The sequence below is a fragment of the Notolabrus celidotus genome, chromosome 14 (genome assembly GCF_009762535.1).
Source record: "Notolabrus celidotus isolate fNotCel1 chromosome 14, fNotCel1.pri, whole genome shotgun sequence".
NCBI classification, from domain to species: domain Eukaryota; kingdom Metazoa; phylum Chordata; class Actinopteri; order Labriformes; family Labridae; genus Notolabrus; species Notolabrus celidotus.
In genome coordinates, this window is record NC_048285.1 from 27,083,800 (window position 1) to 27,107,837 (window position 24,038).

At 41.5% G+C, this 24,038-nt stretch overlaps 1 protein-coding gene across 2 annotated transcripts in view; it reads left to right on the forward strand.

Moving 5' to 3' along the window:
- The first annotated feature begins 1,413 nt into the window (after positions 1 to 1,413).
- Positions 1,414 to 24,038, forward strand: part of mtus2b (microtubule associated tumor suppressor candidate 2b) — a 29,614-nt gene continuing 6,989 nt past the window's right edge. Inside the window, exons 1-7 of one of the 2 annotated variants that reach the window (XM_034701586.1) lie at positions 1,414 to 1,594; positions 7,105 to 9,101; positions 9,503 to 9,695; positions 10,982 to 11,197; positions 15,773 to 15,907; positions 17,694 to 17,792; positions 19,390 to 19,586. In XM_034701586.1, coding sequence (XP_034557477.1) covers positions 7,323 to 9,101; positions 9,503 to 9,695; positions 10,982 to 11,197; positions 15,773 to 15,907; positions 17,694 to 17,792; positions 19,390 to 19,586 — 2,619 coding nt within the window. In that variant the 5' untranslated portion in view covers positions 1,414 to 1,594; positions 7,105 to 7,322. The remainder of the gene's footprint in view (positions 1,595 to 7,104; positions 9,102 to 9,502; positions 9,696 to 10,981; positions 11,198 to 15,772; positions 15,908 to 17,693; positions 17,793 to 19,389; positions 19,587 to 24,038) is intronic. The other variant, XM_034701585.1, reaches the window with a different exon arrangement.

A 24,038-nucleotide genomic window follows, 5' to 3' on the forward strand; every position in this document is an offset into this window, starting at 1 on the left:
AGACTTCTTCTCTGATTTATTTCGAGTAATGAGGTGCTGACGTCCCTCTGGAGTGCCATGTGAAAGGTTTGTATGACAGGGACTTATATTTCGTTTTTCTCATGTTTTAAAATTTCCTGAGATAAAAACAAAACAGTGTGTGCTGAGTTATGTAACATGATTTACAGGGTTGTGCAAAAGAGTCCTTAAACTGATAATCACCACGTTGCATTTGTAATTTTTTAACACTTTTACACTAGTTTTGTGAAATGAAAGGAAAAACGTGACCTTTCTGCATACTAATGTATGTTGTTTGCATTTAAAACCCCACACTGTAATACTGCTGTTGTATGTCACTGTATGAAGGTCTTAACTATGGAAACTTTAATGTTTGGTATTCAAAATAAAATGTGGCATTGAAAACACACCCTGAAACTGAAATAAGAAATATTCGCATTGAAACATTTGTGTTGTAAAAAAAATTGTAACGGCATCAGAAGAGGTATTGGAATTGAAAACGTTTCAATGAAGTTAGAATCACAGACATCAAATGTTATATTATTTAATTTCTAGACATTTTTGCATTCTAATGTTTTTTAAGGAAGAGAATTAGGGCCACTTCTGAGAAAAAAAGTCAGAATTCTGACTTTAATCTCAGAGTTCTGACTTTTTTCTCAGAATTCTGACTTTAATCCATTGGAAAAAAAAAAATGAAGGTCCAATACATTTTATTATCACTATTATTCTGAGAAAAAAAGTCATAGTTCTGACTTAAATCTCAGAATACTGACTTTTTTCTCAGAACAGAAACATAAAAAAATATATTGGACCTTACTTTTTTCTTTTTCAATGGCCCTAATCCTCTTGAATCCTCATTTTGAATGACAATCATATTATATTTATTTAATTTCACTTTTTTTTCAATTTTTTTCTTTTTTTGAATGCAGAAAAACGTTGTCGAAAAAATAATCTGTCATTGAAAAAAAAGTGACATCAAATGAATATAATATGATAGTATGGAAGAGGATAAGGGCCACTGAGGGGCCAAGTCAGAATTCTGACTTTTTTCTCATAATAATAATAAAAAAAAAAAAAATTGACCTTAATTATTTATTTATTTTTTCAGTGGCCCTAATCCTCTTCCGTATGATAGTCATTCAAAAACATATTAGAATGCAAAAATGTCCAGAAATTAAATAATATAACATTTGTTGTCTGTGATTTTAACTTCAGTGAAACGTTTTCAATTCCAATACCTGTTATGATGCCGAAATTTTTTAGTGTTTCAATGCAAATGTTTCTTTTTTCAGTTTCAGGGTGTGTTTCAATGCCAAATGTTATTTTCAATACCTAACATTAAAGTCATCGTTTTGGCTCCATGCTCCATACTTAAAGTCGTCACGGTTAAAATACATGTCATGTTTTCACCTGCAGGGGGCGTCCTGAGTCCATGTCGACATGGGCGTAGGGTCTCCTCTCCTCTCGTCCCTCTCCTCCCTGTTTTCCAGCGATGCTGCAGAAGACTCTTCATCACTGATAACCTGGATGTGTCCCCGCTGCTCCTTCTCCTTCTCCTCAGCCGAGCTCCAGGAGGATTACCTCCGTCTGAAGAACGGTAAGAGGCACCGTCACACTCCGGGGGAAAGCCTGCTTTCAGTCCCTCTCTCTGGTCTCTCAGTCTGATATCAGCGGCGGTTATAATTGGACTTATTGACTGTGCTGCATCTGCTGACAGACTGCGGATCATTCTGTTATTCTGCTGCTGTTCATTTTTACACATCTGGATAATTGTTTCCAGGAATGCATGATCTAATCAGAATGTATCTGAAAAACAAAGCTGAAAAAATACAGGTGGCCTACCTATCATAGGTGTGCTCACCTATGAGTGTGTGTGTGGAGTGGTCACAACCTAGATAGTGCATTTGTACACATCTATTTCATAATAGTTTTTCAGTGTGTGTCCTTAGAGCTACAAAGCCTCCTTGTTTGTCCTTATTTGGGGATTGTGTGTGTGTGTGTGTGTGTGTGGATGCTCTGTATTTTTAGAAACTGTGAAATGAGGAACGGGAACAAGGCATCATATGCTGAATGAATAATCATCTAGTCAAGCAATGGATTTTTGGTGGTGTATTATTAGTGAGCAGTTATCCAAAGGGCCTGAATTTTTCTCCATTATGTAACAGGTCCAGTAAGGTAAAGAGGACCATATAGGGCCTTGATTGTGATCAGTGAAAGCTTGGAGTTTGTGCAGATTTAACACAACAAGAAGTGTTTTTAATATTTGTGTGTCTCATTAGAAAATAAATACATTTGATTATGAACTTATTTTTCCTGGCATGCATGATGCTTCTATCATAAGTGTTCCTTCTCTTGTAGGCAACAGATGCACACACATTTTCTACCTTTCCAGGTTTCTTAAGTAACAAAATGACATCCTGATCCAGCTTTGGTTGGTTACACAAAGAAATCAGAACCACTGGAGCATGAACATCGAGGGGACTGATGCCTCCATTTTCACTCATCCTCAATATTTGATGAGAATTCCAGTTTAAGCAGCACGTGAAGCAGCTGGTGGCCAAAAGAAGGCCTTGATCTATGCCTCAGATCTTTGACTTTTCAACCTGATGGAGCTTCAAATTCATGGAGAGGAACATGTTTCTGTGAGCACATACATGCAGTACACATAAGTACTCATGCAGTGATGCACAGATTTCATAAGAGGCCGTGTTGAAGGTCTCGCCATCGCGCTGCAATATCAGGAGGCAGGTGGCGACGGTGGCGGGGTGAGTTACAGAATGATGGGGGGATGGGAATCATGCTCGGGGAAGCATGTTGTTAGGGAGAACATAAATTTCCTCAATCTCCCTCCTCCATGGCCGTGTCACCACAAGAACATTATCAGCTGTTGCAGCAGCAGGAGAACCTCCAGAGGACAACAACCAGGGGAAGTAAATTAGGAAGGAGGAAAAGGGAAGTGACAGGACACACTGACAGCCTGCATGTACAGTAGAATGGTCTGTTTATGTATGTGAGGTGGTAAAAGAGGTGAAGAATCAACCACTCTCTGAGCATACTCACAGTAATATTCTGCTCTTTCCCTGCACCGTGACTCTCAGCTCTCCAGAGCTTTTGAAGAAGAAGAGGTTGAGATAAATTAAACTTTGTAATTATCTCTGTTGTGCTTTAATTTAATCCAGCATGGAGGGCTGTGAGGCAGGACATATTAAAATCCACAGTAAGAACAGAACTTAAAGTAGGGCAGGTAGGGTGGAAAAGATGTCAGAGTAAATATTTTAAACTCCTCGAAGAGAGCAAGAGGTTCATTTAAGGGGATTCTGGGAAATACTCTCAATTTGAACTACCATTTCTGGTCTTGTAGGAATATGTGGATTAAGTGTTGCAAGATATCTGTCCCCCAGTTGTTTGTAATATCCTTCATATTTTATCTCCCATTCTCTGGGACCACACCAACAACACAGCCAGTTTTAAACTCCCAAACTAGTGAGTCACAGCCATCTTGTCACCACTTTTCTGAAGAGTGATATTTGATGTGCGGTGCTGTTGTGTCCGTACAGCGGTCTGCACTGAATCGATCTGCAGTTAGAAATCAATTTAAGGGGCAGAGAAGCAATCACTGCTGCTGCAGGAACAACCCTGTTACCAGATTACAGCTTCTGTCTTAAAGCAAGACTTCATTCATGCAATTTAACATCCTGTCAGGCTCCATGATACATGAAGGACATTTCTCACTTTGTCATCACTTTTGTTGTTACAGGGTGAGTGTACTGAGACAGTCCTGATCGAGAGGCAGAGAAAGGTGTGTGAGGGAATCTGATTCACTGCTTTGTGTTCTGCAGTGCAGCTGCTGAGGCAGCATTTAGTGTCGTGTGAAAGTCTGTTTCATGCACACACTTTTGTCTGTGCATTGTCCTGTGAATTTCCTTTTTGAGGGAACTTATGAAAAAGGATTTACTTATGATTGCCAGGAGCATTTTGAGTCTTTGTTCTAAGTCACTATGCAGCAAACTCTAGTATCACACAAAACACAGTTTGGATTCAATGAGAGGGAAATGAGCTGCTGTTTCCTGCTGTGTAAGTGAATTTATGAGGATATAAATGAGGAGCAAAGAGATGAGGTGGGGCAGCAGTCAGTCAGGGTTTATGCTAAGCTGCGGATGAGTCTAACAAGGACAAAAAAATAATAAGTTCTGCAAATGCCTTGAGCTGTTAAAACAAATTATTCTTCTGCTTTGCAATTTTCAGTCCTTGTGACGTCTTTTTAGGTGAAAAATACCACTGAATACCTCAAAATAACATGTTGTGTGCTGTTAAATAAATAGCAAGGCACGATATGAAACATTTCTGGGAGGTAAATAATCATAATCAAGCAAAGTGAAAACATTATTATTCCCTGAGAATATGTTTGACAGTGAGAGCTGCTAACAGCACAGGTGTGGTGAGGTGTGAACTCAGTGTGTAGGTTGTGCTGTGGGTCTGTTTAAGCTGTCTGTTTTGTACGACACTGCTTTTAAAGTGTGCATTCAGCTGAAGACATGGAGACAAAAAGAGAGATGGAGTGCCGCTAGTTGCCCAAATGTGGTGTTGGAAATCTCATAAACTGTAAATATCAGAAGAAGTGAACACACTAAATGGCCGCTAATGAGCTCTGGGGTTTTTACAGAAAGCTTTAAAATACAGCTCCTTTAATATTTCATGAGCAGCTGGACTGAGATTCTGGTGCACAGACAGAAATATCATTTCAGAGTGTTATAGTTGAAAAGTCCCTTTAGAAGATTCTCAGCAGCACATGTCTGTCCCTCGTGATAATTTTCATCACATGGAAGCATGATAGTTTTGTTATTAAGAAGTATCTCATGACTTCTTATACAGATCACTTCATTTAGAGCTAAAAGTGCAGTGACGATCCAGTCACTTAGATTCTTATGTGTGAGCACTGAAAATGTGAATCCATCTGTGGAGTTGGAGCAAACAGACTTAACAGCCACCTGCCTGTCCCACTGCACAGCACGCTGTCATTGTCATTGCTCCTCTACAAGAAGATCCAACAAGGAGCTTTATGTTCAAGTCAGAAAGAGACGTGTTGTTGTATCTGCTCTCGACTTTACGTTTTGGGCTTCACTGTGTTTAATGTCTCAACAGGAGCAATTCAGCAGTGAGTGGAATAGGTAGCAAAGGCTGCTGCAAAGGCAAAATGTGAGGGATTAAAGAATATGGCATTGCTGCAGAATATTAATAACCTTCTTCCGACAGCGTTTCTTCAGATCTGAGCGTGAACACAATTTAAAGGCGACATAACTCTGCTGAGAAAGTCATGGTTAAACAGAAGCTAAAGACTTCACACAATGAGCAGCCCCAAAGGGCAAAACATGACATTTCAAATCAAAGTCCTCCTCTCTCTGTTAGTGACACACACATTCAGAGACAGTGGTGTCGTATAAATAAAATCATCCACATGTCCTCATGTAGGGGGTGAAGTTGATTTAGATTTAGACTTTTCTTGGACGGTTAAGTCAAAAGCTGATGTTCATCCAACCCCGAAGAGGCTGGATTAGTGTTGCTGGAGGACAGTCGGTCATTACTTGGTTTACTTTGGATACACTGAAAAACCTTCAGTTAAAATGACGCTGTAGAGTTTATGGGGGATGATCAGGTGTAAGTGGAACTTTAAATGTAGAGGTTAATGGACTATTGTTGCAGGCTTTCTCCTCTCTTACTCTCTCTTTTTTAAAAAAGTTATATTTTGGGCCTTTTTGCCTTTATTTGATAGGACAGCTGAGGAGGGACTGGAAATGTGGGAAGTAGGGAGTGGGGGAAGACATGCAGGAAATGGTCGACCGGCCGGGAATCGAACCGGCGACCCCTGCAATGAGGGGGGCGCTTAGACTGCTAGGCCACCAGTGCCCCCTCTCTTACTCTCTTGATAAAAACTTTGTATAGTATGTTCCTGAAATGTTCAGTCAGTTAAGATAATCACATAAGAAAAGAAGACATTCTGTCATATCCTGTCAGGGTCGGGATATGTTGTTGTTTTCTTTTTTTTATATATATATCTATTTTTATATATTTTTTGGCCATTTTGCCTTTTTTTTTATAGAACAGCTGAAGAGAGACAGGAAATGTGGGAAGTAGAGAGTGGGGGAAGACATGCAGGAAATGGTTGACCGGCTGGGAATCAAACTGGCGACCCCTGCAATGAGGACTATAGCCTCTGTATGTGGGGCGCTTAGACCACTAGACCACCAGCGTGTGGAAACAATTTAATGCTGCCGGGGTTGGAATAGGTAGCTGATGATTCTGAGAAGAGGTTTCTTATTGGTCCTAAGAAGTCACTTATTGAATATAAGTCCCATGGTCTCATAGGAAATGGTCATTGTGCACATGTGTGGTTTGTTTTCATTGTCAAACATCAATATGTCAGTGGTGAGAGTGGTTTGTAAGACACGGTTGCAACATATTAAGAGAAGAGACTAACGCACAATTTAAACACATCATACCCTTGAACTCATCAGGAGAACAGATTCAAAGAATTATGAAGAGGTATTGAAAAAAAAAACCCTGGCTATCAGATGAATTGTTATTTCAAACATCAGCATCAGTCCTTTTCACGACATCCGCAGCTCCAGGTTTGGTTTACAGTTCTTCCATTGATCGCCTCTGAAACTGGATCAGACGTCCTGATCAGTGGACAGAACATGTGTTACATTGTTCCCCATGATAACACGTACTATGTAGAGTTTTACATTACTCATTAAGTATTGAATTGGATTAAATGATGAACCATACACTTGAGATTAGTGAGAGCTCTCTGAGGTATTCTGCCTTAATGAAATTTCCTTTTTTAAACAGCCGTCACAAGATAATGTTTCTTTGCTGTTAAAGGGTTTCTTCTAAGTGGGTGCCTGGAAATAGTCGTCTAGGGGCCTTGAAAGAAATAAGTGGTCCAATAAATTTCATATTTCATATTCAGCACCTGAAATAAAAACATGATAATTCCCTGCAGTAGACTAACATACGAATTTTAAATAGCTTTAACCAGTCAGTCCTGTCATCCTTTACTTTGTTGATGCCTTTATTATAATTGTTTGTTTGTTTGTTTTTTAACAGGATAAGGACCCTGGATGTCACGAAGACCCATCTTTAATATTAGGGATGATAAACAAAATCACAGGCGTTGTGGAACGACATGTGAAAATCAATTTCAGCCTCCTGCTGTGCGACTTACACTCTTGGATGGGCTCTCAGACGTCCCTGTGATGGTAGCCATGGATGATTAATTTTAAAACTGCTCTTGAGGGCGCTGTTAACTCAGAGCTGTTTCCAAAATGTGCGATCGGGGAGAGCCCTTTGGCGAGGGGGAGGTAAGGAATAATAACCAGCAGGGGGGCGTGCTGGCTGACGGGGATGCCAACGCCAATGAAATCCGAACAGAGGATGGAGGGAGGACGGGTGATGCAGGCACTCTGTCGGTGCTGACGACAGAAACAGCTGAGCAGGATAAAGTCATTATCTGGGGTACAGACTCTCAGTGTGACGATCCTGAGCTGGCTGAGTTCGAGATGCTGGAGTGTCAGGAGCTGGAGGCTTACCTGGTCGAGGACGAGGAGGACTTTGTGGGTCTGACAGAGCGGACGGAGCATCAAGGACAGCCTTTGATGTGCGACAAAGCCAGAGAAGAACAACCGGCGGATAAGAAGAGCAGGGAAGAGAGGAAGTCTGTTCTGCAAGGTGCCAGCGAGCAGGAATCCAGTGTGTCACATGTTTCTGAGAGCAGAGATGCATCAGGGAGCTCAGAGGCAGACGTCTTTGTAACCTGTCTGTCCACCATTTCAAACATGGATACAGCCATGGACGCTGCAGGCAGGACCCAAACAACAGACTCCTGGCACAATGCCTCTGGTCCTTATTCAACCATCTCAGAGGACCTGACTCTGGTTTCACAGACTTGCAATACAGTCTCAGAAAGAAGTAAGGCGGATCATTCTTCCCGCTATCATGGAAAAAGCACAAAACACAGGAAAGATGTGGACATGAATTTGAATACGACAGTTCACTCAGAGGAGGAAGCACAAGCTAGCAACAGAAATGTTCAGGGTAAAGACGTCCTTGATGAGAGCAGGAAGAACAATAACCAGAGAAATAAAGCAGGGAATACAGAGCGAGACGGTGATCAAAGGAGGAGTACTGAGCACAAGGGTTTACCCACCATAACACAGTCACCCGAGGAAAGCAACATTAAAATGGATAAAAGCACACAAGCTGATGACGCCCCTGATGTGAACTACAGCCCACCCAGAACAGGCACCAAGGGGACGCAGTCATCCGTTGATTCCAAAGCCATAAAGAAACAAGGATCATTTGATTCCTCATTGAAAAAACAAAACTCTTTTGACAGGAGTTTTAAAAAGCAGCCATCGTTTGAGAACTCCTTCAAGAAGCAGCTCTCCTTTGATAACTCTTTAAAGAAGCAGGGCTCCTTTGAGAACACTGTCACCTCTGGCTCTTCAAGTCTGGAGAGGAGGAAGCCGTGGGGAAGCCCGAGTCGACCAGCAACTCCTTCTTCCCCTAAGACTACCTCCTGTTCCCCCAAGAGACGACCGCCCGGTTCACCAGCAAAGGTTCAGGGCATCAGAGCGCTGAGCTGTGAGCGCAGCGACTCCCCTCAAAGAGGTTTTGTTCAAACAGTCAAACCAGCTGTCAAGACAAGTTTGAGCAGCGGCATCCCAAAACCTGTCACCTCTCAGCAGAAAGAGCCTGAGCTTAAGCCTAAAAACGTCCGACCCAAAATCATCACCTACGTCCGAAAGAATCCTCAAGTAAAACCGGACCCTTCTCTCGAAACCTCTTCAATGAGGCTTTCAGCTTACTCCAGCTCACAAGCTCCGAAAGATCTCAAACCTGGTCCTCAGCCTAAATCCACACAGGTGCTGTGTTCCTCCAACCTGCTGTTTGATAAATATCGACAGGAGATGCAGAAGACGGGGCTCTATCCTCCAGGCGTGGCTGCAAATGGAATGAAACCTCCGAGCAGCTCCATCGCTCAGAGGCAGGGCGGGAAGTCTGACAGTTTTCACGAGGACTCACCGGAGAAATACCTGCAAGAGGTGAGAAGGGATGTAGTCACATGACACAAATACATGTGGTTGATGCAAAGAAGTGCAGTGAAATGCTTATAACATCAACAGTCAGATGAGCTACATATTCACATTTCAAACTTTAAAACATAAAGATGGATATGTTGACCCCTCCCTCTAAAAGAACTCTACATATGAAACTGTACTGACCCCTTTATGTGAAGAAATTAGGTCTTTGTATGGTCTCTATTAGTCCTGATTTGAGGTCATTAAACAGGGTTACCATTTCAGGATATGCAGAATATAGTTTGTAATAAAATAATACCATTTATTATGTCACTTCATAAGCAGACTGTATTGTTCCAAAGCTCTCTGTTTGTTTAGATAAAAGTTTTTATATTCATTGATTGTTTTGTAATGTCCCACACCAGCATGTTTCCCAAGAAGGAGGCAGTGCATACCGCTCCCCCAGAACTCTGAGGCCTCAGCTGGGGTTAGGGGCTGTCACCAGGCAGCCTGCAGCCAAGACCAGAGTTCAGCAGCCAGGTCAAAGGTCAGCAGCGGCTCCAAGTCATTCTTCCCAGGCAGCCGGAGCGTCCAGCCAAGGCCACCAGGAGCATACAGGTGAGAATGAACCTCTGGGATCATCTCAATAAAAGTGTGATTTTCAGGTGTAGTGAAAATGTACGTGTTGTCATGTTACACTGTTTGATGTAGAATTCCAAGAAGAGGAAAAAAACAAGAGCTTTGAGAATAACTGAACACAAAAACAGAATATGTGACATGATGTGAACTTTTGTGTTCCTGTTTGTGGGGTGAAGATTTTATCAGAGTTTTCTAAACTCTTTGCATATTTTACTTTTCCATGCAAATCCTGACTCCATGTTATTGAACTTCAATAAACCTGTCTCTTTTTTTTCCCTGTCATGCTTATGTGTGAGGCTCGACTTTTGGCGTCTAAACTCTTTGAAGTGCAAATCATTTGACAAAAGTGTAACTCACACATCCTGGAAATTTGCACAGCACATTTTTTACCTCTGTGCATTGTAACCGAGTCAGGCTCAACACATGGTGTCGTCTTATTAATGGAAATGTCCTCTCCGAGTGAAGGTTGTCATATGTTTATCATCTTGATACCAGCTTGAGATCAGTGACAGTGACATGAATCTGTCAGAGCAGATGTGACTCCTGCAGATCCCAGCAGTCTGGTAGTTACGTTATTAGTAACGCATCTCTTCTTTCATATTCCCTCCCCATAAATCTTTTTCTATCAGTGTTAATCATCAATTCAGGTTTTCCTTATTATTATTTGCAGGATATGTTCATTCACCCAGAATAAATGAATGAATAAAACCATAGGCCAGGGAAACACACAAATATATCTCTTCAGTTAGAACTACCAATCAGATTCTTTTTACAAGACCTGGAAGCTCTTCACCGAATACTTAGACAGCTTAGTTGCCCCCCCCCCCCCCCCCCCCCCCTCCCCTCTCTCTTTCCCCTTCTCTCCCCCTCTTCCTTCTATCTATCTTTAATGCCTTAATGTCTGTTTAACTTTTTATTTTTAGTCTTTTATTTATTTATTTTACTTAATTTGGTCTGTCTGTTTTGTTTTTTTTGCCTTATGTAAGCAATGTGAGGTTTGGGTGGGAGGGGCTTGGGGTCATGGTCATGAAAAGGCCAGTAAAATTGTTGTATTGTGTTGCATTGAAGTACAGCCATTGGTGCACAGACTCTTTATATCTACTTTTCTACACTGTCAATGCTTACATGCACTGTAATTACAAAATCAATAAGAATATCAATCAGAGCTCTTATTATAGACAGTGAAACACTAAGTGTTGCTCATTTCGTAGTAAGTTTAAGATTCACCTGCTTTTATTTCCCGTATTTTTCCCTCCATCTTTCAGCAGACCAGAAGAGGTCAGCAGAAAGAGGTCCAGAAACATCCACTAAGAACCCCCTGCTCAAACCAGGCCAGTCTGGTCTGCGTCCCCCAGGTTTCTCCGCCCTGCCGGCCTCCCGTCTGGCCACCTTTGGCTTCGTCCGCACCTCCAGCGTCTCGTCTGTGTCCAGTAACCAATCGAACGACAGCAGCCACAGCGATCCCAGCAGACCTGCCCAGTGTGAGTCTTCCTATCTTCACATATTCATATGAATTACGATTAGAGAGTTTTTACTACTGCAGTGAACATAACGAGCAACATAAAATAGTCCAGGAGAAAGTATCTCAGCATCAGACAGACTGCGCTCTGTCTGTCTGATTAAAAGGAATTTCCACGTTTCAGTTTCTTCTACATTTCCTCATTAGTTTAACGGTAAGTCCTGGCTGCCTCAGTTACCATAGAAACTGCTACTCACTTCCTCACAATTTACAAGAAGGCGCTGAAAGCTGCTGCTCCGCGGCGGCTTTGATGAAGAAATCTGTAAGTCTCTCCTCCCTCTGCTGTTTCTCCTCAGCCTGCACACTGCAGCACTTTATCAGGATCAGATCAGAGCGCTCTGTCCAATGCCACCTCACATACAGACTTCCTGCTGCGTTCATTAAGAGAGATCAGTCCTTAGGAAATTCGGCTGATATGCTGATTATCTCTGAGTGAAATAGAGACATGAGACATGAGTCAGAACTAGCTGGGTAGTTGTCATTGATACAGCCGATTGATTTGTTCATTGTGCTGCTGACTCAAACCAACAAATGTCTGATGGACAAAAAATGATAAGACATACTGTAGAGGAAATTAAATATTCATCCCTTCATCCTTTTAGCTCTCCTGGATCAATCTTCACATCCTTGGTAGCTTTTAACCATCAAAACAAACAAACAAGTGGAAAGAAATGATAAAGCAAATCCAAATTGCCCAAAATAGACCTGTATAAATCAGAAATAGCGCTGATTGGCAGATTAAATAATGGGTAAATGACGTCTTTGCATTTGTTCTCATCTCAGACAGCTGACTGCACACTTTCTCTCCCCTCCACGTTAACTGTTTTCTCCTGACCGTCTGGATTCTTCCTTAAGCTGCTGGCAGGGAAGCAGCTGTTGTCTCATGCAGGGTACCCCCCACCCCCAAAGTCTAAACCACCATAGCTGCTTCACATGTCAGCAGCAGTCTCTCTTCTCTATTTATAATCTCTGAAATGAAAAAGTGGAGCCGGCGGCTGCAGTGTGTGCCGAACAGAGAGCCTCAGAGTGTGGTGTGATGGGATAATCTGTGAAGCTGTTTTTACCCCGACACCTCTGACCAGCCACCTCCTCCTTGCCTGTGGGTCTCCTCCTCAAGCTTTCACTACAGTGGAGCCAGATAATGATTTCTCCTACTGCCTCCGTGTCCCTCCTTAGCGGCTCAGATGTACACCTTACTGGGTTATTTTGTGCCATTTTTAACTCTGATTCTGGAGAAAACATCCACAGCTCAGGATGGAGACCTGCAGTCCTGTAAGTGTGGCTTCTCTGTATTTTATTCAATGTGTTTGTTTTAGCTTCTTGAAGGCGTAGTCAGGTTTGTTAAACTTCCTGTAGATCACTCAGAATCATGTATTAATGGGGTGTTGAAGAGATGAGTGTCTACCGAATCGTAAAAGGCTTCTGATTGGCTCAGACAGCTTATATATGACTGGCAGCTTGCACAGCAGTGTTTCCCTTCAGGCTGTTGGCTCAGACAGAGATGCTCTATTAGTATGCCACCGTATGCCTCGATTGCAGCCACATTCAGCGAGGATGCACTTCAGAAAAACGCTGCGGTGCGGCTGAGAGTGAGCACATCAGGACCATCAGTTACCTGAGTGTGCAGCATCTTCCTGAGATAGTTTCCTATCTTAGATCTCCTTTGTTCTTCAACAATTTTATAGAGAGCATAGCTATTACATACTACACTTTATAATCCGACTTCATGTTGAGCATAACCAGCTCCTAGTGAGACTTTGCAGCAGTTGAAGCAGCACAAATCTCTGTGGCATGTAGTGAATATTAAGCCTCTTTTCCTGTGGTTGAATCCTGTTCCTGTCATGTCCTGCAGGAAGTAAACCACCTGACTCTTTTTCCTTCAAAGCTCTTTACATGACCCTGGCAAAACTGGCATCAGTTTATGTTTTATCTTCTAATAAGGATTTCTTATTAAAACTGTGAGGTGTTAAAAGTGCAGACACGTTTAATTCCTTTGCTCAGAATCCTGCTGTCTTACAAGAGCTCAGAAACATGCTTCATGTTTACTGCAGTCTTTGCCTAATAAGACAACCCCTGTTAAATTTAGTTAAATCATTGAAAGTAAATGTCTCAAAGAAATCGACCGAGAAGGAAAGATGGTCTCAATATCTCCCTGAATGATTATACAGGCCAGACAGCTCATTTAAAAATGCAATTTGGGTCTCAGGTAAAGACTAAATCATGTAAAAATAGAAGCTAAGAGGGTTAGTTCAGCTGATGCTTAAGATAGACATCATGCTTGAATCTGTCACTCCTAACCTGTGTGTTCTCTCATCTTGTGCATTAATCATCAGCAGTGTGGAGTCATTGTTTCTCTCTGCTGTAGCTCTGATCACAGCAAGCTTGCAGCAGGGTGGGATTTGTTCTGTACATGCAGGCGAGAAACAAGCGTTTAGCAGAGTGAGTCAGCCTCCAGCCTCCCTGCCCAGCCAATCAGCTCCCTGGCTCAGCCTCATTTAGAGATGCCCTTGGAAAAAAAAAAAAAGAGAGAGCTTCTGCTGACTCTCCCAGGTGGATTCAGACTTTGTCGCAGAGAGGAGAGTCTATGTGATCCCAGCGGAGGTTTCAAAGCAGCCCTGGGCTTTCCAACGTCAGAAAATATCCAGTGCTCTCTTTTGTGATCTGAATTTGTGCTGCGCCAATGTTGTAATCTGTTCTCCAACAGTTTGTATTTAAAACCCTGTTTTGAGACTCTGAGCTGTCCTCTGACTACTTTATTCTCTCATCAGAAAGATATTTTTATTCAAGGGCACGACCCTGCCTCCTCTCCTTTTTTTAGAGTGCTGCGTTTCCTTTAGGTGCTGCATGTGTCAGCACTGTTATTGATCACGGAGCTGAATATTTCATGATAAGCAATTGAAGCTTTCTGGTTTGTAACCCTTAACTTATACTCACAGAGTAACCTGGAATCCTGAATGGTCTGTAAAGTGATGGAATCCAGAGACAGTTAGTTCAGAGTTTATTCTGACTAAATAATAAAACAATGTAGGTTAACCTCAACAGTATCATGATACACAGTGACATCTCCATGCTCTTTGTTCTTGTTGATGTTGTTTTCTTTGCAGCCTCAGTTCATCTATGAACCAAAGCCTTTCATATCCACAGAAAGCTAGCGGCGTAGTAACATCTGTTATGAATAATTAAGATGTTTGCATCATTCTGTTTTTTTTTCTGGTCTTGGTGAATATCAACAGTTAAGTAAAAACCTCTCTCAAAGGAAAGATAGTGAACCTCCTGATATTTGATTTTTGTACTAGAAGTACAAAAACATGACTAGAAGTACAAAAACATGACATCTACTCATTAAAGATGTATACTTTGATTCCAGGAAGTTTGATTTATTCCCTCTTTAGTAAACTACCTTAGAGCTGTGATGCATTAAGAAGAGTGAAACATTCACAGCCAAGAGACATAGTGGTTTTTGTTGTACAGCCCAGTTTGTCTCCATACAACGTGAAGCTTTTAAATGTAGGCCTGTGCTCAATATTATTACTTCCAATTATCAAAATAATATAAATTATAATAGTAATGTTTGAACTCATCTGTTCCTACTTGAGCATATCCCAGAATGCATCAGGGAAAAGGTTAGGAACACCCCAAAGAGGTACCAGTCTCTCATGATGCTTACACACACAAACGCAGTAGAGAAGCACTTAAAGCTGCAGTTGGTAGAATTGGGTTAAAAAAAAACTGTACTTATTTTGTGCTGTGTTTGGCAAAAAGTCATAACACTCATCAACAGCCAACAATAAATGAGGTATTTTGAGATTATGGCAAAATTTCTCTGTTTTCCTCTGCCTCTTTATCCAGCAATCTAAAAATTCCAATTGCTCCCATCAGCTCTGACCAATCAGAGCCACTCTCCTGATTGGTCCTCCTACATTGTCCTGATTGAGTGTGCACTACGATCTTTGTGGGCGGGGCTTACAGGAGCAGAGAGGGGGGGGGGGGGGGGGGGGAAATTTGATGTGAAGGGGTAGTGTTGCCATTCAAAATCTCTCCCTGAACTGATGTTTATTCTAGGACTACCAACAACAGCTTTAAGTCTGCACCTAGAAAAACTATTTCTAATCCACATGGACTGAATTGCAAAAAGTTTGAAACTGCATTAAAAAAAAATACAAAGTAAACATCAACACCAACATCCACAGCTCAGAGAGTTCTTACTTCACACCAGGGACCTTAATACTGAGAAACAACTGCTGAACCACTGTGTCTGGAGGTTACTGAGCCCTGATGTGGGGTCATTAAGGATCACATTAGTTTGAATTAGAAAGTAGCCTATGTAGGTAAGCAATGCTGAAAAATGTTTGATAGTTTTTCTAGCATCTATAATGTTCATTTCCAAACTTGTACACTCTATGTCAGCCTTACACTGACTGGTTTTGGCATGGAATGTGAGGTCAAGTTCATCTAAAGTGTAACCTTTCAAAGTTTTGACACATTCAACAAATTTTTTTTTTAAGTGATCTCTAGCATCTCTCCATCTCCTCCTCAGATCCAAGCAGTGGCAGCGATGACACACCTCTCCACAGAGCCGCTGAAGCCTCACCCGTTCAAATCCGCACTCACCCTCCCAACGCCCCCAGCCTGCAGCGCCGCAGTCTGCCGCCCCAACGCTGCTCCCCACTCGGTACGTCCCTGTTCTGTCAGCAGTGCTCAAACATACTGCATGTAATATATATGTGGAGCTTAATCCAGTGACAAATCAGGTCCCAGGTCAAGGTCACTTTATGTGGTGATAATGTGACTCCATGTGAGATTAGAGGTGTTTGCATAGCTGTTAGCAGGGGATACATGGAGGTGTCTTTGAATGTGCACTACATGAAGAACTGCTGTCAGTGCTCAAACAAATCAAGGTATTCATAACCATAGCTTTCAGTTCACATGTTAATATTCAGTATCAGTTAAAGTATGTGGTAATTCAGGCCCTGTAATGATAGTCCTGTTTTACCCTCAGCTTATTGTCAGAAATGACACGTTAATAGGTCTCTCTTGAAAGGGAGATCCCTTGTCTCAATGAGATATCCTATAAAGGTGTAAATGAATGAATAAATAAATACATTTTAATGGAAGTAGTCCTCAGCTGCAGATATGCCGTTTGTTAATGCACCTCCTCTTCAAAAAAGTCTATGATAATAACACTGTTTGGTTGGAGAAGCTTGAGAATTTAAGGTTTTTTGTGCACACCTAGCTTCAGGCAATTCATTTCAAGCTTAGGTTTGACTCCCACCTTTCACTCCTGGGTGTAAAATGTGGATTTTAATCATAGAGTAGAAGAAGAACTGTGTGGAATTTAAGCAAGACATGAAATTAAATTCTAAGTCTTGCCAAAAAGTCAAAAAATGAAAACAGCCTAACCCCTTAAAAAGAAATACTTTAGTTCTTGCAATTTAACTCCAGGACCCTTTTCAGAACATTTTTAACCTTTGACATCTTTTGAAAAAAACAACTGGCCATCAGTATTAAACTCAGTGATCTCTTTAGGTCCCAGCTAACACAATAAATCTGCAAGAATAAGGACTTACATTGTTAATTTGTATTCTTAGTGAAACACAAGAGAATTTTTTTCAAATGACGTATCAGACAAAAAAAGAATCAGCCACCAACTGGGGTCCCCCAGCCTCTGAGAGCTTGCACATCAATCATTGTTTTTTCTTTGACAGGGCCTTAATGTTTACTCTTCATCACTCTTTCCCTAGCAGGGGGATGTAATTGAGGATTCAAGGAAAATAAACACAGAAAGAAAAAGTATCCTAAATACTAAATCATTTTGTACTGAATCCATCTGTTGCTAAGCATTGCATCACAACAGAGCCTCATGAAGAATCCCTCTGTGCTGATATGAGCGTCTTTGTTGTTTGTATGTTCACCTTGTAGCTTGCGTTGGAATCTTTACAGTGAATGTGGAGCATGAGCCCCACCCAGTGGTCACAGAGTGAATTAACGTGTGAGCCAGAGGCAGTCCCAGAACCTAGTTGAAGAAGTGAAGCAGCAGCTCCAGCTAGTGGCAGCTGATTGAATTCGCCATCTTGGGTTGTTTTTTATTGTAAGGTTTCTAAAAGGCCTGAACACTCAACCAAGAGTGTTTCCTCAAACCTGAAACACTCTCCATTACAAAAAAACATCCAATCAACATTGTGCTTAAGTAATGTCCAAATGAATGATCAACCTGGTGCACATAAACTATCAAAGTAAGAGACAAGAGCTTCTCACTGTGTTATTTATTATTCACAGTAGGATGATACTGTACGTTTAAGGCTGCAGGTCCCCACTACTTTGCATTTATGTAAGATAAAAGTAAGAACCTCAAATGGTGCTCTTTATCTGTATTCATTTGATGTGTGGATGAAAGCAAACATTGCTTTTAATTTGTGTTTATTTAAAACTCATTGTTATGTTTTCCTTTTTCTCCCCAGCTTCCAGAAAAGAGATGCAGAAGGACATCGAGGCTGTTTTGCCACCAAAGTCATCTCCCAGAAGATTTGCAGTGGTGTCACCCAAACCACAGTCTCCTGGTGAGTCTGACAGATCACAACACACACCCTGTGTTTCTCCTGTGTGTGTGTGTGTGTGTGTGTGTAAGAGCACACTGTGTTCTTCTGCAGTCTACATCTGATGTTGTGTGCCTGATTTCTGTTTTCCTGAAGAAGAAGAACAAAGGGCTGTAAACAGCAGTCTGTGGTGCAACATATCCAGCCTCTACTGTAGCTTTAAATTTTACAGAGGGCTGTATATCTGCCTCTCCCTCTCCCCACTTTATTACAAGACCCAATGGCAGCCTGCTGTTGCCATAGCAACAAGCTACAGTAGCTGTAATGCTAGGATGGCTCCTTTGGTGGAAATCCTGCTGGGTCAGATTACCAGAACAAGTCAGCACTTTGTCCTTTCCTCAGAGAGCAGAGAGACAGAACAGCAGCAGACTTACTGCTCAGGTGATGCAAATATGAAACACTGTTTTACACAGCGTGGCTGTTTAGACGAGAGAGAGGAGGATGACGCTGATTGGTCGAGCAGAGAGAACACTTGAGAAAGACTATTTGTCCTTGTGGGAAGACGTAAACCACTGAGGTGCAACCAATCAGCACATTAGTTGGTGTGAGTGTGTACACTGAGAGTAAACGCAGTGCTTATATGAGCTGCACTGTTAATCAGTTCTGAGGGTTTGAAAATATTAATGAGGAAACCATGAGTTATGTTGACATAAATGATTTGAATTTAACTTCAAATTATTGAAAAGAAGCAAAAAGAGTTTAAAATATATTTTTTATATAATATTAATAGAACTGCAGGTACATTGTCTTCTAGTTTAAGGGTTCCCAAAGTTGGGGGTCACAAGACACTAATTGGGGGGATCCCAAGACCTTTTTTTTTCTTTAAGTAATCTAAAATTTCATATTTTGTCCATTACCTTAAATATATTGGGGAAGGTGGGTTATTAAATTTGAAATGAAAAACACATTTTTTTTAATTAGATTTCTGCCTTTCTTTGTTGCCAGATGACCCCTCAGGTTAGATTTAGGGTTAGTTGACAATAACAAAGCAGCAGCAGCAGCTGTTAATTCATAACAGCACATTAGGGAACAGCCACATGCACATTAAGGTGTATCTTTTTCTGCAGACCAGCTAAATGAAGTCTGAAGCTACATTCAAGGGGCAGTGGGGGTCACAAGTCTTTGGTACCTATATTTTGTGGATCAAGGGCCGAAAAGTTTGGAAACCCCTGTTCTAATTGATCGTCCAAAGTAGAGAAATATTCAACTTTCTATGATTTCAAATAACCTTAAGAACCTGAAAGCAGCTTTTTCGTTGCTAATTGTTTTATTGATGACTCATTAAAATGATTGTTGATTTTTCTTCTGTTTATTTCTCTCCAGTTTTTTCATTTTATTTTTTAAATTTCCGGTTATTTAATTATATACAAAAAAACAAACCTTTGTAATATTTTGTGTACACAAGCAGCATATCAGTGATCACAGAAGAAGTTGTTACCTTCTTTATAATATGATGATCTACTTGTGAAGGAAGTTTCAAGGTTAAAACATGCTTTAACCCTGTAGTCAGTGAAAATATTCCAGGTTATGTTGTTTATCTTCCTGCTCTCTGTATCTACAGTCCAAGGGCGGACAGCAGCAGTTTGTGGATCTATCCAGACTGAAAGGAACCAGGAATTGGACCGGGCTCTGATCCAACAGCTTCGGGAACGCTGTGAGCATCAGGAGCTACAGCTGCAGAGTCTGCAGGCCCAGTTAAAGAAGGCTTCTCTGTGCATGGATGTGTTCAGTATCACCACCCAGCACTTCTGTCTCAAGGTAGGCAGCAGCAGAGCTCTGTGACATTTGCAGACATTTAGATATCAAAATTAGAAGTTTGACTACTTGCTTTAGTCTCATTCCCTCCTCCTCCTCTTCAACTTTAGTCACATTCCCTCCTCCTCCTCTTCAATCTAAGGTCTGTTTAAGGAAGCTCTGATTTGGGAACCTTAGATTTATGGTAACCTTATGATTAATGAGTCATTCAAGGGTCCTCTGGATTTAATTTCTAATGTATTGTAACCATGACATTATTTGATAAACTGAACATTTATCATGAAGGATTGACTGCAGATCTAAAGCAGGTTTAAAATCTCTGCTGGTTGGTTTTTCATGCCATCTGAGATAAAGAAAGAGAGTGAACACATTAGAGAATGCTTTAAAAAAAATGAGTGCATATACAATTTTTGTTAAAAAACACAAAAATGCAACATTCTGTCATTTGAATACATTTAAAAGTATCATGTAAACGCTGCATCATTTTTCCATTTTGCTATTGACTTGCACTGCACTCATCATCCAGACTGATAAACACAAACCTATTGTTCTGAGCTATAAAGGGAAGCTGTTGCAGACTTCAGAATGAAACTAAAAAGTGTGATTTGTCCGCTTGCACAAAGGACACCTGCAGCATCTGGCTTTTGTTGTCAGCGTGACTTTGTTCACAAAGCTGGCGCTCGCTTTAAAATCTGATTGTTGTGGCTTTTTTTGAAAATGTTGGGAATCACTCTGAAGCAACAAAGATCTCTCTGAAAATCAGTCTGTGGGGGGAGAGGCTCAGGATTTCTGAAGACCTCCTCTGTTGGAAGTTTGTGAACATGGATTTGATGGAGCTGTGTGGCATTTTATGTTTGGTCTGAACGTTTGTGTAATGGGATCTAACCATGTGTAGTATGTATTTCAAATAGCTTGAAACCATGTGTCATGAATATCCTCCTGTTGTGTACATTCATAGCTTCTAACAGTGTCAAAATCACCATCATACAGCTTCTGATGCTCAGCTTGCTCGCACACTGACTGAGGTGTCTTCTCAAACGTGGATGAAGGGCTTGTGTCTTGCCCTTTCCTGCTCGTCTGCTTCGTTTCATCCATTTCCCGGCCCCACCCACGGGTGCTGCTCGACAGTGGGAGAAGATTAATGAGATTAGAGCTGCCTGTCCGGACCTCGCTGTGCTTTTAGTGAGACTGATTGTTGAACACCGGCAGAATATTCACTAAGGTCTGACGGGAGGAGGACTATGAAATATATGACTCCAATATATGACCAAACCACGGAAGAAAGGACTCCCCTGTAATTAGGCTTCTTAAAGGTATACAGTGTGTATTTATCTTTATTTGTATAAATGGCAGCACAGGTTTACTTTCAGATGTTACTTCAGGTGGAGTTGTTTATTTGTGATCAAATGCTTCATGTTATTTTCCACTACTGGCTGAGATGTTGTATTTTTGGGGTTGATATTCCCTGATAGGTGGAGTTGGGTTTGGATCATCCCTTGGTTGAACTCCGTCCTCTATTATAATCTACTACTCTTTTTAGTGGTGCCTTCAAATCTTTATTCTGGATTTAAAGATGTGTACAAGCAGTGACGACAAATGCTGAATAGGTTTTTGAAGGTCTGGAGTTTCACTGAAGAAATCAAGATGAGATGGTTGTACTTTTGTATGAACATGACAAGGTTTGGAACTGAAATGAGATGAGACTTTACATCCAAGGCTGCAGTCTGGCCATCATTGCTTTAGTCTTGTATTGAAATCTCTGCATGGCTCTGTTTTTCCTGAGCTGAGTAACAGAGCAAATAATTGGACACTTATTGATCATCTCCTTCCCCCATCTTCTCCTCCTTCAGTCCTTTTTTTTGTCTGCATGAGAGTGCACATATGTGTGTGCGTGTGTGTGTGTTGCTCCCTGCCATGCGTGTGAATGTGATATGAGCGTGCTGGCGGAGCTTTGAGGGGAGGGCAGGCAGGCAGAGCTGGGCTGGGGCTGCCAGTCTTTGTTCCAGCAGTAGAAATGCCGGTCGCAAATCAGGAAACAAGGTGAGGCTTTCGGTCTTCCCGGCTCTCCTCCCCTCTCCTTCCTCTGTCTCTCCCTCTCTACATCTTCTGGCACTCTCCTCCTCCTCTCCTCTGCTGTCTCCTCGGTCGGCTCAGTGATGCTGCTGTTTTCTTGCCCGGTATGGGCCATTGCTGCTGTCGGCTCCATTTCTCTCCTTTGCGCTGTCTGGACCAAACGGTAAAGGCAGCATCTTCTGCAGGCAGCAGGTTTGCTTTAACACGCAGGATTCCTTTATGTGTGTTTGTGCGCATGTGTGTGTGTTTAGTGAGGGGGCCTGAGTGCGTCTGTCTACAGCAGCATTACATTGACTTGTTTCCTGGAGACAGAGCTGGTAGAAAGGCTGAAAAGCTGCATGATTATGCTGAGTCAAAATATCAGTGTTTGTCGCACTGTCCCTCTTTCTTTTCCTTTAGATTTTGCAGAACATTACATAACTAGCTAATGCTGTGTTCGGTGTTCCTTGTTACTGTGCACATTGTGTCCGTACTGTATGTATGCTGCTGTAAATCTAGAGGATTACATGCCACTGACTGTATGACACGTTGACTTTAGATGCATCATCTCTCCTCATCCTGATGCTTTTGGATAACTCATCATATGTTTTGTCTTCTTTGTGAATTGATGCTGTTATTGAAGCTTTGTGTGTGTTAAGATAGAGTCTAAATCTCTTTAGTACAAAAAATCCAAACAAAATGTCAGCAGCTCATTGTTGATGTTTTATCTTGTCCAATTAAAGCTAGATTGATGACAATGTTGCTCACTTTGGAGAGGTTAACAACTCATTACTGTATCTCTTCTAGATTGAGCATCCTTGCTATAACAAGCAATTTACATATGCAGTGCCAAGATTATGAGTTGATTGGCAGAGTGAGAAAACACAAGGAATATGTTGCAGACAATTCCTGCACTCTGATTATTCATAATGAGCATTTTAAACTGTTTTCTAGCTACAAATCTAACAAAGACTCACAGAAACAAACAAAAGTATAATCAATAATGGAATTAATCATTAGTTCCAGCTCTAAAAAGGGGATCATGTTGCTGTGGTAATGGCTGGATACAGACTGATAAATCAGTATTCATGTCACACAAACTCCCTGGAGGTCTAAGCAGGGGGGCGTTAGGGAGGATGGAGGAAATGATGGGCCGGAGCAGAGGTGGAGCTGAAGAGTAAGAAATGAAAAAAGAGACACTGACCATCCTTCATCACTCATGAGGTCACGGCGGCGTCTCCCTCATGACTTTATGTGTGCAGACCTTTTAAAAAAGAGTGACATCATTTTTTCTGCTGAGACTAACTGTGTCTCATACATATTTCACCCTCTGCTCTCGGCCTGTCTCTCTCTTTGTTTCTTCTGAGTGCTGAATTCTGATCTCGGATTTATCCCTCAGCAACAGTCTGCAGAGCTGTCACACTGTGTGTTTAGGGCTGTGATCAATAGTCATGAGGAGTCCCTGGGGGATATTACAGAGGGTCTGTGAAGATGCTTAAAAAAATGACTTTTTTTCATACATTATGCAGTTGACTCTCACGAGCTGCCATAAAGCTGTTAGCCGTTAGCTGTTATGATCCACGGAGAAGTACAGAAATGTGGCACTGATGTCAAACTGCACTACTGCAGAGATTATAGTGAGTATAAGGGTCTGTGACAGAAAGGAGACTAACCTGTTGTTTCCCTTGTTTATATGCTTGATCTGTGAACACGAGGCAGCACAGATCCAATATTATGACAGTCTAATAAGTGCAATAGACTGCAAATAGCTGTGCCTGATGACCTTTACTTCAGTATATTATGCCAAGTTCTCACGTAGGGATTTAATTGTCAGAGCATCCTGGAGAACATACAATAAAAGACATTTTATTGCAACTGGAGAGCGCATATGTCTGGCTTTGGTAGAGTCGTGTATTGATTCGTGACGTTGGCTCACCACATTCCCTGATAGGTTAAAGGGATATTTCAGGTTTTTTTACTGCAGACGGAAGAGCACATTTGTTTTGCGTCACTATAGTACAAAAACAAATCTGCTATCTGATGACAAAGTGAAAAAATCCTCAGTGGAGCGTACACCTAAACCGAGATGAGTGCTCGGTACGTAGTTTCTTATAATTATCTAAATAAAGTGTCAGAATCGGCTCCATCTTCAGCAAACTGTAGCCTAGCTTGTGTGATGTTTCCCCCGTCAGTTGCTCATTGAAGGGGCCGAGCTGACCGGCATCTATTCTTGTTGCTTACAGCATGTTTAGATACAAATATACACACATCTGGCTATCTATAAAGTACATCAACATAAACTACATAAACAGCCTGATGTAACAGGAGTGCACTCATCAAGTTTAGGTTTTCTTGAAGCTGTTGTTGGAGATTGCATTGAAGTACACAGTGCAATCCAACCTG